We start from the raw sequence: 17,093 nt of genomic DNA, 5'->3' as shown, positions 1-17,093 counted from the left end.
AGTCACTGAGAATGTCTCTCAAAGTAAATTTTTCCCCCATAAACTGAATTTTCTTTACCTTTTTAGTAGACAAGGAAATATTTATTTGGGAGTAATACTTCCTTAATTTAGGGGTTTAATACTCTTTCATTCTAAAAAGAAGAGTCCTTAAAACTTTGGGAAGTTCATCACAATGCTGGAGGCCACACTGCTATAGAAGTCTGTCGGGGCACTACTGAATGAAAGACTGAAACACATTAAGTCATCTTCTTTGAATTTAGTGTTCCTCTCAGTCCCAGTTAGGGCTCTTATTCTTTGCTACCCCTAATTTTGTCTGTCTGTTTGTCTTCACTCCTGTTATGGCCCATACAGATTTCCTGATGGGATGACATGAGATCCTGTCCCCAGGTACCCATGGGTTAGAGGTTGTTGTCAAGATTCAGCTCCCTAGAGCTTATTGCTCTCTCAGGCCACTAGGAAAAATAAAAAGGGCCAGCTTCTTTTGGGGGCAAGGTAGAACAAAATTTGGAAAAGAACAAGAGAAACTTACTCACATTTGGCCATCTTATGACATAATTCAGCTTTGCAAAACAACTTTGATCCAACTCTGCCTTGCCTAAGGCAAGACAATTTATACATGCCAGTGGTAGGGTTGTTTATTTAATTGTTCTCAACCGTTGATAGGATTAGCTTCCTGCCATTTGAGTTTGCTTAATTTGCAAGGTATAAGGATTTTGCCATTTCTTTCCATCTGCACAGTAAGTAGTATTCCCTGCTTTTCCCACCTTCATGAGTGTGTAAAGATTTTACAATGCTGCTTTATTCCTTCTCTAACTAGAAAACACTGGGAAATCTGCTATAATTATAGGAGGAAGATCCATGAACAAAAGGTCAATATTATGAGGATTTTACTTCCTGTCTCCTCTAGGTCTCCCACTGCCTCCCTCCCTCTTGTTATGCATCTTGCTAATGGACAGACCATGCCTGTGCTGCCAGGGCCTCCAGTACAGATGCCTTCTGTTATATCGGTGAGCTCTGTAGTTGGGACAGCCAACCCTACCGTCATGGTAATCCCTCCCTCCCACCTGAATGGTCATAAACACACATGAGCCCCAGGGAAATGTGGGTTTTGGTCTGTATTAGTTGAGCATGGCAGCCTGCCCAAACTCCAACCTCTGCCAATCCAGCACCATGGAACACTAGACAAAGACTCATCTGGACAGTTGGCTACTGGTCTAGGAATTGATCTTGCCAGCCCCACTGATTGGTTGATTTCACTTGGCACATAGCACCTCCCAAATTGCTCACCACTTTCCTCAAGGCTCTAGCCTTTCCCACAGAAATTGTACCAGCATGCAAAGATTAGATTCCCTACCCTGTGGTGCTCCATGGGAAAAGGTATTTCCCAGACTGTCCCTGTATGCCCTATGGTTGGGTTGCACAGAATAGGCCATGACATGCCAATCTCAAAAGCACTTCATTTTGGGAAAACTGTTACCCCACCAATAGTATTATGTCCCCTTCTGGTTTTTCTTTCTTCTCTTGATCCAGCTGGCCAGACCTGTGTCCATGGTGCCCAACATTCCTGGTATCCCTGGCCCACCAGTTAACAGCAGTGGCTCCCTTTCTCCCTCTGGCCACCCGATACCATCAGAAGCCAAGATGGTGAGTACAACTCAGCCTGGGGCAATGTTGGCCTTTCTGAAAGAAGTGGTATCAGCCTAGGTTTTTCAAGTGAGCCAAACAAGGGAACCTCCTGGGGCTTGCAAAGCTAAGCACATCCTGCTGTGGGCTCTGGAAAAGAAAAGACCCTGATTCATAACTCCCATCTCCTCTCCCTACCTTTAGAGCCTCTCATATAAGACCATGGCAGTGAAAAGAGGCAGCACAGATTGTTTGGAATGAAACTCTTGCTGTTTTAGTTCCAGGGTGACAGATGGAGGGTGGGTGAGTGGGCAGAGGAGCTGGCCAAGAGGTGAATAGCTGTATAACCAGCCTCTGGCCAGGTTCCAGGAGAGAGCTTTCATCTGGACTCTTGCTTCAACAACCACCACCCCCAACTGTGCCCAGGATGATAGCCAGGGAACGGAGTAGGCATTTTAGGGATCCAGGTGCACATTTTCTCTCTCTGTCATTTTCTTTTAATTTCTCTGTTAAGGGAAAATTGGAGTGGAAACTTTAGCTATCTATAAGGTCAATAATAAAATTAAATCTAAACCTACTCTTCTCATCCTTCATAGAATATCATCCTTCACAAGCTTTTTTTTTCTTTTCCTACAGAGGCTAAAAGCCACCCTAACCCATCAAGTCTCCTCAATTAATGGTGGTTGTGGAATGGTGGTGGGTACTGCCAGCACCATGGTGACAGCCCGTCCAGAGCAGAGCCAGATCCTCATCCAACATCCTGATGCCCCTTCCCCTGCCCAGCCACAGGTCAGTTGGGCCTTTGGATGGGGGAACTAGCTGTGTCACTCTCACTCTTAATGTCATATCTATTTTTCAGGGAGCAAAAAATTAGAGAAGAATGGATTTTAGCTTTCTGCTTATCTTCCTGCTACTTTGGTTTTTGTTGACAGTTTGATTAAAGCAAGATGCATCATTCTTTATCCACCCTTTTGTTAGACTTACATGCAAACAGACTGAATAATGCAGAACTGTTGCAGAGAAGGTTTCAGTTTTTGTTTTTGTTTTCCATGTGAATAATGGTTTAATGTATCTGCAGAATCCTCTAAAATGTTACAGAACCTCACTGCAAGCCCTGTCAATGTACTAAACAAAAGAGGGTCTCCTTATCTCTTAGCCATCCATTAAGTCTTCCCAAAAAATAATAATAACTTACCTGATCAGATTTTACAACAAAAACCAGATGATAATAATATATTATGAAATGTGTTTAAGATGTATATGTTTTCAAAAAATAAATAAGTAAATAAATAAAATGTGATATTACTGTAATAAGATGGCTCAGTATAAAAACTAGAAATATACACCAAAAAACCTTCTCATTATCAATCTAATCCCTTTATATCAAGAAAAATTAAAATCCTTAAAAAATCAAAGAGATCCCACTTAGTTACCCAGTTCTCTTCTCAAAGAGGTTTCAGTTTGAACAGAATTCTTTGGAAACTGAAGAATCCTCAGTTTTCATATCATCTGCACTAGACAGGTAACAACACCTGAGATTGGTTTCTAGAGTTACATTCTTTGCCCAGCCCCTCTTTTCCTGATGTCACCACCTGCTTCATTGGTTACCACCACATGTCCAAATATTTCATAGCCATATGCTGCCCTAAAACTTGGCCAAAAACAAAAGCTTTCATTTGAGTTTTCTTTTTGGAAGCTAAGCCTGCCTCACCCTCCTATAACCCCATCAAAGCCAGTCCTGAAGATGGTGTAAAGTACAGCCCCCGCTTGCCTGAGTTTGATGCTTTCTCTCTTGGGAAAATGGCATGAATTTAGTCACCTTTTTAGTCACCACTGATTCCTTTCCTTTTAATTCTCCTTTCTGCCTCTTGGCCTATTCTTTCACCTCCATTCCCTACATGACTCACTGAATTGCCCATGAGGGAGTAGGCACCTATTCTTTCCTTTCCCCTGTCCTTCTAAAGCACTAATCTTTTTTTTTTGAGACTGAGTCTCGCTTTGTTGCCCAGGCTAGAGTGAGTGCCGTGGCGTCAGCCTAGCTCACAGCAATCTCAAACTCCTGGGCTCAAGCAATCCTGCTGCCTCAGCCTCCCGAGTAGCTGGGACTACAGGCATGCGCCACCATGCCCAGCTAATTTTTTCTATATATATTGGTTGGCCAATTAATTTTTCTATTTATAGTAGAGACGGGGTCTCGCTCTTGCTCAGGCTGGTTTCAAACTACTGACCTCAAGCAATCCGCCCGCCTTGGCCTCCCAGAGTGCTAGGATTACAGGCATGAGCCACTTCGCCTGGCCTGGAGTACTTTTTTTTCTTTTGGCAGATGAGGTCTCACTCTGTCACTCAGGTTGGAATGCAGTGGTGTGATCATAACTCACTGCAGCTTCAAACTTCTGTGCTCCTCCCACCTCAGCCTCCCAAGTAGTTAGGACTACAGGCATGTCCCACCATGCCTGGCTAATCTTTCTTTTTTTTTTAAGATGTGGGGTCTTGCTCTCTAAAAAAGTCAAGTAATCCTTCCACTACAGCTTCCCAAGGTGCTGGGAGCCACTGTGCCCAGCCAAGATTCTGTTTTTTTATAAGTTCATGCTTATGCTCAAGAAATTGATATAAGCTCTGGCATTTGGGACATATAAATATAGATATTCTCTAATAACAATAGATCCAAGAAGAATTTACTTTTTTTTTTTTTTTAGACACAGTCTCACTCTGTTGCCTGAGCTAGAGTACCGTGGCATCAGCCTAGCTCACAGCAACCTCAAACTCCTGGGCTCAAGCAATCCTTCTGCCTCAGCCTCCCGAGTAGCTGGGACTACAGGCATGCGCCACCACACCTGGCTAATTTTTTCTATATATTAGTTAGCCAATTAATTTCTTTCTATTTTTAGTAGAGATGGGATCTAGCTGTTGCTCTTGCTCAGGCTGGTTTTGAACTCCTGACCTAGAGTGATCCTCCCGCCTCAGCCTCCCAGAGTGCTAGGATTATGTGAGCCACTAAGAATTTACTTTTGACATTGTTATATACAGGTGACCCTTGAGCAACATGAGAGTTTGGGGCATTGAACCCCACACAGTTGAAAATCGATGTATAACTTTTGACTCTTCAAAAATTTAACCACTAATAGCCTACTGTTCACCAGAAACCTTACCAATAACACAGTCGATTAACACATATTTTGTATGTTATATGTATCATATACTGTATTCTTACAATAAAATAAGCTAAAGAAAATGTTGGCTGGGCCTGGTGGCTCACTCCTGTAATCCTAGCACTTTGGGAGGCTGAGGCAGGAGGATTGCCTGAGATCAGGAGTTCCAGACCATCGTGAGCAAGAGGAAGACCCTGTCTCTACAAAAAATAGAAAACTTAGCTGAGCATAGTGGAGTATACCTGTAGTCCCAGCTACTTGGGAGGCTGAGGCAGGAGAATTGCTTGAGCCCAGGAGTTTGAAGTTGTAGTAAGCTATAATGATGCCATTACACTCTTGCCAGGTTAGAAGAGTGAGACTCTGTCTCAAAAAAAAAAAAAAAAAAGAAAAAAGAAAAGAAAATGTTATTAAGAAAATCATAAAGAAGAGAAAATATATTTACTGTTAATTAAGTAGAAATGGGTCATCATAAGGGTCTTTATCCATGCCATCTTCACATTGAGTAGGCTGAGGATGAGGAAGAGGGCTTGGTCTTGCTCTCCCAGTGGTGACACAAGCAGAATAGGTGACGGAGTTGGAAGGAGAAGGAGGCAAACTTGGTATAACTTTTATTGAAAAAATATCTGCACCTAAGTGGGCTTGCACAGTTCAAACCCATATTGTTCAAGGATCAACTTCCTTTCTGTAGAAGGTCGGCCTTTCTACATTTTAAAAAAATTTTGGGTACTATTATAAAATTGGTCTGCCTTCTCTGAATGCATACCAGCTAACAGAAAGGGATGATGATCCAACAGTGTTTAAGTGACAAAAAACTTCAGCCTGAGGTTTAAAAACAAAAGGCAGTCCTATATTACCAATTTGTAAAGAGATTAAACATTTTTTCTGTTTATAAACAAAACGGGAGTTACCGAGGATGATTAATAACTGATTATAAATAAAAAGAATATACTAATCTATATCTCTTCACAGTAGTCCACATCTCACTGGTAGTGAAGTGAATAAAAACATTTTTTTCTTCTTTTCTGAAAACTGTTATAGCATGCAATTGTTTGTACATATTGCTTGTCAAAATCAGTGATTCTCAAACTTTTTTATTTCACAGTCTCCCTAAAGGTCCGCTGACACCCTCCCCCGATTCTAATTTCCCTGCCTACACGATTCCTTATTGTTAAGAAACAAAAAGTGGTCCGAGTTTCATTTTGTTTGTCTCAGAAATAATCAGAATTTCCAGCTGAATTTGTTTGTTTAAATTTGGGACTGAGAAGAATGGAAGGAAATGAGAGGCAGAATGAGGCACTAACTACAAAAAAGAAACTCAGGGACATAGTGATGAGACTTGCTGAGACTGGTAGCAGAGACTGGTACATCCCTTTATCAGACCTTACTAATCCACTTAATGTCAGGTGTAACTTAGAAAGGAGTGATGTTCTCATCAAGTAACTCCTCTTCCTCCCTGCTCAACAGGTGTCACCAGCCCAGCCCACCCCTAGTACTGGGGGGCGACGGCGGCGCACTGTGGATGAAGATCCAGATGAGCGACGACAGCGCTTTCTGGAGCGCAACCGGGCTGCAGCCTCCCGCTGCCGCCAAAAGCGGAAACTATGGGTGTCCTCCCTAGAGAAGAAGGCAGAGGAGCTTACTTCTCAGAACATTCAGCTGAGTGTGAGTGGGTCCTATGTCATTATTGGGATTATTGAATCTGGAAAGTGGGGTTGAATAAGAAAAAAGTGGGACAATATAATAGAAGATGGTAATTCTTTAATTAGGACAGATCCAGAAGTTAGAAAGAACCTCTTAACAGTCAGAGTTGAAATCTCTTCCCTAGGGATTGATAAAGACACTCACCAACTATCCCCAAATCTTATACTACACTGAGTCATCCATAGACCCACTTGGATGAAGGAAATTAGATTAAGCACCCCAGGATACTTGTTTTAAATCATCAGTAGAATCTGACTGGGGTCATGGAACACCCAAAGGGAAATGTTTTTGCCCTAGATAATGCAGCTTACTAAACTAAGGAAAGAAAAAACTGCCACAAGCACAAATAGAACAATTATAATCCAGACATCCTCTTGAATATTACCTTTCCTTCTTCTGATTATCTATTAAAATATTTAAGTACAAAGGTAATGTATGAATACATTTCTATTATAAAATATGTATACACACAGAGATGGATAGAAAAAAACAAAGTCCCTTCTTTAATCTGCCTTTCGCAGTCCCATTCTCTTTCCTGCATATAAATTTGGTGTACCTTCCAGACATATTCGTATGTCTAAATAATTTTTTATAGTTTTTATGTGGGAGTTGGAGGGATTATGTGTTCGTTTTTTTGTTTGTTTGTTTGAGACAGAGTCTTGCTTTGTTGCCCAGGCTAGAGTGAGTGCCGTGGTGTCAGCCTAGCTCACAGCAACCTCAAACTCCTGGGCTCAAGCGATCCTCCTGCCTAAGCCTCCCAAGTAGCTGGGTCTACAGACATGTGCCACCATGCCCAGCTAATTTTTTTCTATATATATTAGTTGGCCAATTAATTTCTATGTATAGTAGAGACGGGGTCTTGCTCTTGCTCAGGCTCGAACTCCTGACCTCGGGCAATCTGCCTGCTTCGGCCTCCCAGAGTGCTCGGATTACAGGCGTGAGCCACCACGCCCAGTCTATGTGTTTGTTTTAACATAAATGGGTTAACTGTATTTCCTAGAGATCTAGCCATGGATATGGAGCATCTACTACATTATTTTTAATAGTTGTACGGTAGTATATTCTGTAGTGTGGTTATGTTATAAGGTAAGGATACTGATATTGTTCTAATTTTTTGCTAGATTGCAATGCTGCAATGAACGTTGCATGCACTTGAATAGATAGTTGTGTAAAATAGATTTCTAGAAGTAGACTTCTCTTGGTCAAATAGCATATGCATTATTGATTTTGGTACAATCATATTTATCCTAAATAGGAGTAATTTTTCTATTATAAATCCCAGCTTGTCACTGTCAGCAGCTCCTGTCTTTGAATTCATGATTATCCTGGCCCTGAGCTATCTGAAGCCTTGCTGGATCAGGAGTCTTATCCCAATTTAGGGGAGAAAACCTAGGCATCATTCTGTCCTCCCTTTGGGCATAACCACTAGGGAGTCCAAGAGTGGAGGATAAATTTTTTTTTTTGAGACAGAGTCTCACTCTGTTGCCCTGGCTAGGGTGCCGTGGCGTCAGCCTAGCTCACAGCAACCTCAAACTCCTGGGCTCAAGTGATCTTCTTGCCTCAGCCTCCTGAGTTGCTGAGACTATAGGCTTGCACCACCATGCCCGGCTATTTTATATATATATATATGTATGTATGTATATATGTATGTATGTATATATGTATGTGTATATATATTTACATATATATATATATTTACATATATATATATATATTTTTTTTTTTTTTAGTTGTCCAGCTAATTTCCTTCTATTTTTTTAGTAGAGACGCTCTTGCTCAGGCTGGTCTCAAACTCCTAAGCTCAAACAAACCTCCTACCTCAGCCTCCCAGAGTGTTAGGATTATAGGCGTGAGACACCACACTCAGCCAAGGATAAATTTTCCTGATGCTGTTTTCTTTTCTCCTTTCTCAGAATGAAGTCACATTACTACGCAATGAGGTGGCTCAGTTGAAACAGCTACTGTTAGCTCATAAAGACTGCCCGGTCACTGCACTACAGAAAAAGACTCAAGGCTATTTAGGTAAGTGACTCACAATCTAACCAAAGTCAGTCAATAAGCTACATGTACTGAGTGCATGTACTGAGTTTACTATTTTGTGTTAGGCACTCTACCGTCTTTCCAATTCTCTCATGAAATAGGTATAACCTACCTCTATACGTGAGAAAACTGCACTCAGATTAGGTTACACAGCTGGTAAAGTGGAGGAGCCAAGATTTACATCCAGGTGTTTCTTATTTTAAAGACATTGCCTTGGCCTAGAGAAGATATAAACAGTGTTGATTCATTGGGATTGGTTAAACATCGGGATATGGGGGTATACTTTTTCTTTCTAATGATGGCTGATGTTTCAGTTTATAATCTATGAGCATACATAAAGTAGTGCTAAAAGGCAATGGCCACAGAGTTGTGCTCAGGACATGCATAATTCTGAAGTTAAAATTGCTGTGAATAGTTTGCTTATGGACAGTAAAAGCTAATAAATGCTAGTTTTCCTTTGCAGATTAAATAAATTCAAAGAAATGCTGGTTATCCAGTTTTCATATATTGAATTATTTTTTCACTGTCTTTATCATTTCAGAGATGTGTTCTCATAGCAAAAAAGTAACCATATCACCTATTTAGGACATCTGTATTTAAATTTTAATTTTAATTTGTACTTCAGGGTACAGTCATTCATTAAGCAGATACTAATTGTGAGTTCTGTGCCAGGCACTGTTTTACATGCTGAGGATATAATAGGGAACCAAATAGATTAGATTAAATCCTGGCCCTTGAGGAGCTTATATTTTAGTAGGTGACACAGACAATAGACAAGATAAATAGGCAAAATATATGGTATGTTAGATAATAGTAAATGCTAGAAGAAAAAGGAAAACAGGGAAGGGTAATATGAAATGTTGACAGCAAGATTGAAATTTTAGATTAGGTGGCTTTTGAATAAAGACCTAAAGGAAGTAAGGTAGCTAGCCATACATTTATATGGAAGAAAAGTACTGCAAGGAAGAGTGTGATCAGCAAATGCAAAGACCCAGGGTGGAAGCGTGCCTGGTACATTCTAGGAACATCAAGGAGGCTGGTGTGGCTGGAGTGCGAGGTTGAAGAATAGTTGAAAATGAAGTAGGGAAGGTAATAGGAGCATTTCACTTAATGTCTCATCAGTCATAGTGAGGACCCCAGCTTTTACTCTACGTTGAAAGCCATTAGTTTTCAGCAGAGGAATGACTTGACTGATCTGACTTACATTTGAACAGGATCACTCTGCTGGAGATGTCAGTGGTGCAGGGGCAGAAGCAGACAGTCCACTCAGGAGGCTGTTGCAATAACATAAGCAAGAAGGCCGGGTAGAGTGGCCCATGCTTGTAATCTTAGCATTCTTGGGAGGCCGAGGTGGGAAGATTGCTTGAGGCCAGGAGTTTGAGACCAGTCTGAGCAACAACAAGACCCCATCTCTACAAAAAATAGAAAAATTAGCTGAGTGTGGTGGTACACACCAGTAGTCCCAGGTACTTAGGAGGCTGAGACAGGAGGATTGCTTGAACCAAGGAGTTTGAGGTTGCAGTGAGCTATGGTGATGCCACTGCACTCTAGTCTGGGCAATAGAGTGAGACTATATCTCAAGAAATATGTATTATTATAATAATAACATAAGCAACAGAGGATGGAACATTGGCCCAGGATAGTGGTAGTAAAAATAGTGAGAAGAGGTTGAATTCAGAATTTATTTTGAAATTAGAATGACAGGGTTTGATGACAGCCTGATGGGCTGGTATATATGAAAAAAAAGAAGACTCAAAAATGGCACCAATGTTTTTGACCTCAGCAAACAGAAGAATGGAGTTGTCATTAATCAAAATAGGCAAAAGTGGAGGAGGAAATGGTATGGAAGATATATCAGGAGCTCAGCTTTGGACAAGCTATTTTTTGTTTGTTTGTTTTTCAAGCTATGTTTAAGAAGCCTGTTAGGCTTACAGGTGGAGCTATCAAACAGGCAGTTGGTTATAGGGGTTTGCAGTTCAGAGGAAAGGCTAAAGATAAAACTTTGGCAGTCAACAGCATATGTTTAGGGTTTTTGTTTTTGTTTTTGTTTTTTTGAGACAGAGTCTCGCTTTGTTGCCCAGGCTAGAGTGAGTGCCATGGCATCAGCTTAGCTCACAGGAACCTCAAACTCCTGGGCTCCAGGGATCTTACTGCCTCAGCCTCCCAAGTAGCTGGGACTACAGGCATGCGCCACCATGCCCGGCTAATTTTTTCTATATATATTAGTTGGCCAATTAATTTCTTTCTATTTATAGTAGAGACGAGGTCTCACTCTTGCTCAGGCTGGTTTCAAACTACTGATGTCAAGCAATCCACCCGCCTCAGCCTCCCAGAGTGCTAGGATTACAGGCGTGAGCCACCTCGCCCGGCCCATATAGTTAGTTTTAAAGCCATAGAGCTAGATGAAGTCCCCAAGGTGAGAGCATAGATAGAACAAGAGAAGTAGTCCCAGGACTGAGCTCCAAAGAGATGAGAGTCCAGAGAGATCAGAAAGAATCCACAAGAGACTGAAAAGGAGCAGCCAGGAAGATAGGAGCAAAACCAGCTAAGTAGCTGAACATGGTGTGTTCTGTCAATCAAGATAGGAAAGCATTTCAAGTTTAGCGATCAGCTATTTCAAATTCTATTGACAGGCTAAGAAAGACAAGGACTCAGTATTTACCAGTATGTAGTCTATAGACAGTAAGTTTTCTGTTTAGTCCCTGCAAGAACTCTGACCGTAGTCAATCCATTAAACTATTCATTACAGTAAAGATGTATTTAGTTCCCACTGTGTGATATAGATGTTATGGTAAGTACTTGGCACAAGACAAATAAAACATTGTCACTACCTCTTGAGAGGGTCATGTAACCCATGAGCAAATAAGAACAGATATCCCAGTTAAGCAGTCCCTGCATGGGGAGCTTCCTGAGGACAGAGTTCCCTTTTATTCTCTGTGTACCTGTGCCTGGTACATGGATGATGCTTAGCAAATGTTTGATGAATAAATGAGTATATGTTCTGAAAACATAAAGGATGAAACAGTTAATTTTCCAAGGGAACAAAGATGGCTTCACAGAGGAGGCAATATTTGAATCCTGAAAGAGACTCAGGGGTTCATCAAAAGCTCAAAAATACAACCAGCTATTAGAAGTTTGCCCTTATTCCACGTATCTCTATTTAAACGGCCATAGAAGCTATCTGATGTTTAATAAAATTCCTTGACTGATGAGAAACATGAAGTTACCATTGTATGTAGCTCAGATATCTGTGTTTAGTAGTGAAATGTTATTGTCACTTTAGGTGGAATGGGATAGCTCGTAATAAATGTTTTAAATCATTATTGTCTATCTAATTGATAGTCAGAAGGGTCAAACTGACTTCTTTGTAGTTTTATGTGCTAACTGAACCTTGGCCAAGGACTGGCCATTTATAACATCATTTGATTATAGCTAGATATTTATCAGACTTACGTGTGGTGCAACTATATGCTAAAGGAACATTAAAAATAATAGAATGATTCCATTCTTGTGGGAATTGATTAGAGAGTATAGCTAAAAAGTGATCTATTTTAAATCACGTCTAAAGGCATGAATAAGAAGAAAAGTGTTCTAAATAGGGATAATGAACGATGCAAAGACCTAGAAGCCAGACAGTGTAATTAACATGTTGGGGATTCACTTTGGGATAGATATTGGGATAGATAGGTTAATTTTGGCCTAATTCTTTCTTGCCTTCTTACAACTTCCCATTTCCTAGCCCATTTCTGACTTAGTGGCCAGGATTCTTGGGAACTTTCCCCCAAAAAGTTCATTTTCCTTTGAACTCCTTTAGAATTATGGCAGAAGGTTGTCCTGCCTCTTTCTCCATTCTGTTTTTTTTTTTTTTTTTTTTTTTTTTTTTTTTTTTTTTTTTTTTTGAGACAGAGTCTCACTTTGTTGCCCAGACTAGAGTGAGTGCCGTGGCGTCAGCCTAGCTCACAGCAACCTCAAACTCCTGGGCTCGAGTGATCCTTCTGCCTCAGCCTCCCGGGTAGCTGGGACTACAGGCATGCGCCACCATGCCCGGCTAATTTTTTATATATATATCAGTTGGCCAATTAATTTCTTTCTATTTATAGTAGAGACGGGGTCTCGCTCTTACTCAGGCTGGTTTTGAACTCCTGACCTTGAGCAATCCGCCCGCCTCGGCCTCCCAAGAGCTAGGATTACAGGCGTGAGCCACAGCGCCCGGCCTCCATTCTGTTTTATAACCTCTTGCTCTCTTCTTTGTCCTCCTTCCTGGCAGAAAGCCCCAAGGAAAGCTCAGAGCCAACGGGTTCTCCGGCCCCTGTGATTCAGCACAGCTCAGCAACAGTCCCTAGCAATGGCCTCAGTGTTCGCTCTGCAGCTGAAGCTGTAGCCACCTCAGTCCTCACTCAGATGGCCAGCCAAAGGACAGAAGTGAGCATGCCGATACAGTCGCATGTGATCATGACCCCACAGTCCCAGTCTGCGGGCAGATGATGCCTCCCCTGGTGGAGAGGTCCCCAGCCAGAGCTTGCCCGCCCAGGAGCCAAGCGAGATGTCATCTTATCCCCTTCCATCTGCCTTGGATATGGCAATATGTGGGGAGTGAAATTGTGTGTTGTGAGTAATGGACATACGTCGAGCTTTTCTCTTCAGCCACATGGTCATGTACGTTTGACACCTGTACTGGGGCCTCCAAGCCCCAGAGCCTCATAGATCATCCTTCAAGGGTGGGGTTTCTGATGTACCCACAGCCAAAGGCCTTTCCAGATGGTCCGAACAATCACCCTACCCCATTCACGTGTATCTCTCTCTTTTAACACTAACCCTTGCACTTCTAGGTTTGGGGTTTCTCAGTTCCCTCTCATCCCACTCATGGCTGTTACCTTCTTGTTCCTTACCAGCATGCCACTTCCTGCCAGATAGAGAGAGGCTAGATTTGATGGCATATCACCCACTGACCCATCCCCCAGGCACCCCATGGACTCAGGACTTTGTCTCCCAGTAGCTGCTCATTTATCCCTTTTTCCCCTTCCTAAATTCTAGTTAAAACATTCACTTTTGGAGAATGTAAGTTTACCTTTGATGTATGAAGTAGCAGTATTTTCCAGTTCCTCTATAAGCTTTATTCCTTCTCCCTACCCGCCACACACAAAAAAAGCAAAAAGAAGCAAACAAAACCCCAGGAGTTCTAGTTCTTCCTCATCTATTTTCAGAGCTATTTGAGTACCTCATTTTGTCTCTTAACTTTACCTAGTCTAGTTGGTGGGGTCTTTCCTTATCTTGTGGCCTTATTATTAGAGATTTCTTGGTGGGGAAAGAGCCCAGGGTCTGACTGGTTGGTTCCCTCTCCTCCCCTTCATCTTCCTTCAGTTCTAATCATCAGGTTTGGCAGGAACAATGTAGTTTAAAGCTTGTTCCATCAGGTTACTGGATTAATTGATTCTTTTAGGTTTTATAAGAGTTTACTGGCCAAAGCATACATATCGTCATCTTTGGTCTTTTTTTTTTTTTTTTTTTTTTTTTTTTTTTTTTTTTTTGAGACAGAATCTCGCTCTGTCACCCTAGGTAAAGTGCAGTGGCATCATCGTAGCTCACTGTAACCTCAGACTCCTGGGCTCAAGCCATCCTCCTGCCTCAGCCTCATGAGTAGCTGGGACTATAGGTGCATGCTACGACACCCAGCTAGTTTTTCTATTTTTTGTAGAGATGGGGTGTCACTCTTGCTCAGGCTGGTCTTGAACTCCTGAACTCAAGTGATCCTCCCACCTCTGCCTCCCAGAATGCTAGGATTACAGGAGTGAGCCCTGCACTGGCCTTTGGTCATCTTTCTGCTCCTGCCTCTCCCTCTTCATTCCCTTGTCAACTTTATGACCTATCTCTCTTCTATAACTAGTTAAGATGCAGTCCTCCTACAGGCTGTCATGTAGGGGATTCTTAGGTTCCCTTGCATTACCCTATCTCTCTGCCTCACAAATCTGTCTTCTTTTCTGAGCTAGGGTCTTGTATTCACAAGTGCCCATTGCCCTCTGGACTAACTTTTCTCTTTCACCAGATTCCTAGCCTAGCCACTGGTCCTGCAGAACTTCCTCAACTCATTTCTGCCCTCTGCCCACAAATGCAATGTTTCCCCATAAAACAAGCTCCGGGATTCCAAAGCATCATAGCCAAGGTCCCGAGTGGGATTTTTTAAGTATGAGCTTGGATAGAGGAAGGAAGGGGAGAGGGACGGTATAGTACTGATCTCAGCAGAGGAGCCCAGGGTCTGGCCTGCCTGGGAAATTGGTGACTATCCCTCTCAACCATTCTTCCTTTGAAGAGTTGGATTGCAGGGGGAGAAATTCATCCCTCTTGTCCTTCTTTCTTCTCATTTAGGACTTCTCATCTTCTCTTGGCTCTGAACTATGCAATTTCTACATGACCATAGGAAGCAATCCAAAGCCAGAGGCCTGTGGATAGATAGGTCAGCTTTAATAGCACTTCAGTGTGAAACCCTTCCAGTTGTCTCAGAGCCACCTTCTGCCATCTGCCCAAGCCTAGAATGTCCATCTCTCCTACTTCCATTATACATACAAAATAATTGCCAACTTCCTTGCTTGTTTTGTCTTCCAAAATTGGCTGTCAGAGGGAAACAAGAAAATTATTCTAAGCTATGAGATTTCATTTCCTTAGAGTGATATACTGAACCAGGTGACATGTTCTGCATTTTTTTAAATTTCCCCTCCTGCTTTTCAGAGCCAGTACTGAACAAGCCATACCTTGGTGAAGATAAAGTTGAGAAAACACAATTTTCTCATCCTCTACTAGTAGATACGCAACAGGAACGGCCCCTGAAGTGACTCAGACTAGCAAATGTTATGACAGATGGTCACAATGCAGGTTACCACCTCCAGGGACTTTACTTGCCTTTAAAAATGCATAGCCATAACTTGTACTCAGGACCTCTCCTTTAGATGGCTGCTCCCTGGAATTTTCTCCTGCTTTAGATTTTTGTTTCATTTTTTATTGTCTTGATTTCCCACTAGCAGCCTTGCCCTAAAGCTTGAAAGAGTTTATGGCTCCTAAGGAGCTTCCATAAGACCTTTGACTATTTTTCTTCCCCCTTCAGTCAAGTGTTTTTAAAGTTAAGAATCAATTTGTCACTGCAAACATGCCCTGCCAGTCTGTCCCTGTGGTAGGTGGCTATTTTTTTTTTTTTATTTATTTTTTTTTTTTTTGTCGCACCTGTGGCATGATGGGTGGCTGGCTAATTTATGTAGTCTTTTTAGATTCTTAGCCTCTATGTCTAATTCTCTGAGTCCTTATTTCATCAGTGGGAAGTTAGTATAGGGGACCTAAATGAGGATCATTGCCAGAACTGCAGTAGTGAAGTGGCACTGAAATGAGGAAGGGACAGGACAGAATCACCCCCTCCCCAGACAGCTCTTGAATTGGTCCTTGCTCTCACTAACAAGGCAGAGCATTTGCTTATCCTGAAGCTTCTCCAGTAGTCAGGAGGAATGTCACTTCCCTTGTTACTACTGCCAGCCATGTGGTTACTCTCCCCTGATCTTTGTCTTCCAGACTCATCTGGACCAGAACCAGACATCACAGAAAGTGTCACCTAGCCCTTCTTAACGGGCTTTTCTAGGAGCCTAAGGGAGGACACTTTCAGAAAGAAGCTGAGAGTGTGTCTTGGACTCTTCTGAGTGAAAACAGGACTCAGGCTTCCCATCTCACTCCAAAGACACAGCAAGCTGCTAGATACCCAAGGCCATAGAGAAAGGGGTCAGAACCAGGTCTTCTAGTCTGCACACTTCCTGCCTCATTCCCTTAAAAGAAAGCTTGCTTAGAGTTGAAAAGTTTGAGAAAGCCTTTCATACCACTAGGGAGCTTTAAAAAAAAGTCATACCTCTTTTACTTATTCTTTCCCTGTTGGTTGTACACCCCCCCATCTGGCTTCCTTCAGCCTCCACTCCTCTCCTTGGCCCTGAGCACTAGACCATGGACTACAGGTAGTGGTTAAAGAGGAGTTGAGCTAATTGAGCCTCACCTTGTGCCTTCCATCCCTGCTCTGTTCTCAGCTCCTTTCTTCACACTTGATCTTAGCCAAAAGGCCAAGAAGCAATCTGGCTTCTTTTCTTTTCTTTTCTTTTCTTTTCTTTTCTTTTCTTTTCTTTTCTTTTCTTTTCTTTTCTTTTCTTTTCTTTTCTTTTCTTTTCTTTCTTTCTTTCTTTTTCTTTCTTTCTTTCTTTCTTTCTTATTTTTTTTTTTTTTATGGCAGAGAAAGAGCTTTATTTGATATAGCACTAAGTGAGGAAACAGGAGAAATTTCTCAAATCTGCCTCCCCAAGAATTTGGGAGACATGGTTTTTAAGGATAGTTTGGTAGGCAAGGGATTAGGTAATCAGGTTTAACTGGGGCAAAATTATTGGAATGTAGAAATCATCTTCTTGTGTTTCTGCAGTTGCTGGGGTCACAATTCCAGCTGAGTTCCTTTCTTGGCATGGACTGCTGGTCTGGGCAGGATAATGCAGGGCCTGGAAGATACCTGAATCGCTATTTTGAGAAGGATTTTTTGTTATCTTTTCTTCTTTATGTTCTGAAATTTGC

At 41.9% G+C, this 17,093-nt stretch overlaps 1 protein-coding gene across 3 annotated transcripts in view; it reads left to right on the top strand.

Moving 5' to 3' along the window:
* Positions 1–15,081, top strand: part of ATF7 (activating transcription factor 7) — a 90,286-nt gene extending 75,205 nt beyond the window's left edge. For 2 of the 3 annotated variants that reach the window (XM_012763970.3, XM_012763981.3), the window contains exons 7-12: positions 908–1,007; positions 1,531–1,644; positions 2,260–2,412; positions 6,237–6,434; positions 8,387–8,495; positions 12,781–15,081. In XM_012763970.3, coding sequence (XP_012619424.1) covers positions 908–1,007; positions 1,531–1,644; positions 2,260–2,412; positions 6,237–6,434; positions 8,387–8,495; positions 12,781–12,998 — 892 coding nt within the window. In that variant the 3' untranslated portion in view covers positions 12,999–15,081. The remainder of the gene's footprint in view (positions 1–907; positions 1,008–1,530; positions 1,645–2,259; positions 2,413–6,236; positions 6,435–8,386; positions 8,496–12,780) is intronic. The other variant, XM_076007306.1, reaches the window with a different exon arrangement.
* Positions 15,082–17,093: the final 2,012 nt, after the last annotated feature.

The sequence above is a fragment of the Microcebus murinus genome, chromosome 10, assembly GCF_040939455.1.
Source record: "Microcebus murinus isolate Inina chromosome 10, M.murinus_Inina_mat1.0, whole genome shotgun sequence".
Classification (NCBI taxonomy): domain Eukaryota; kingdom Metazoa; phylum Chordata; class Mammalia; order Primates; family Cheirogaleidae; genus Microcebus; species Microcebus murinus.
This window is presented reverse-complemented; position numbering and strand designations above follow the sequence as displayed.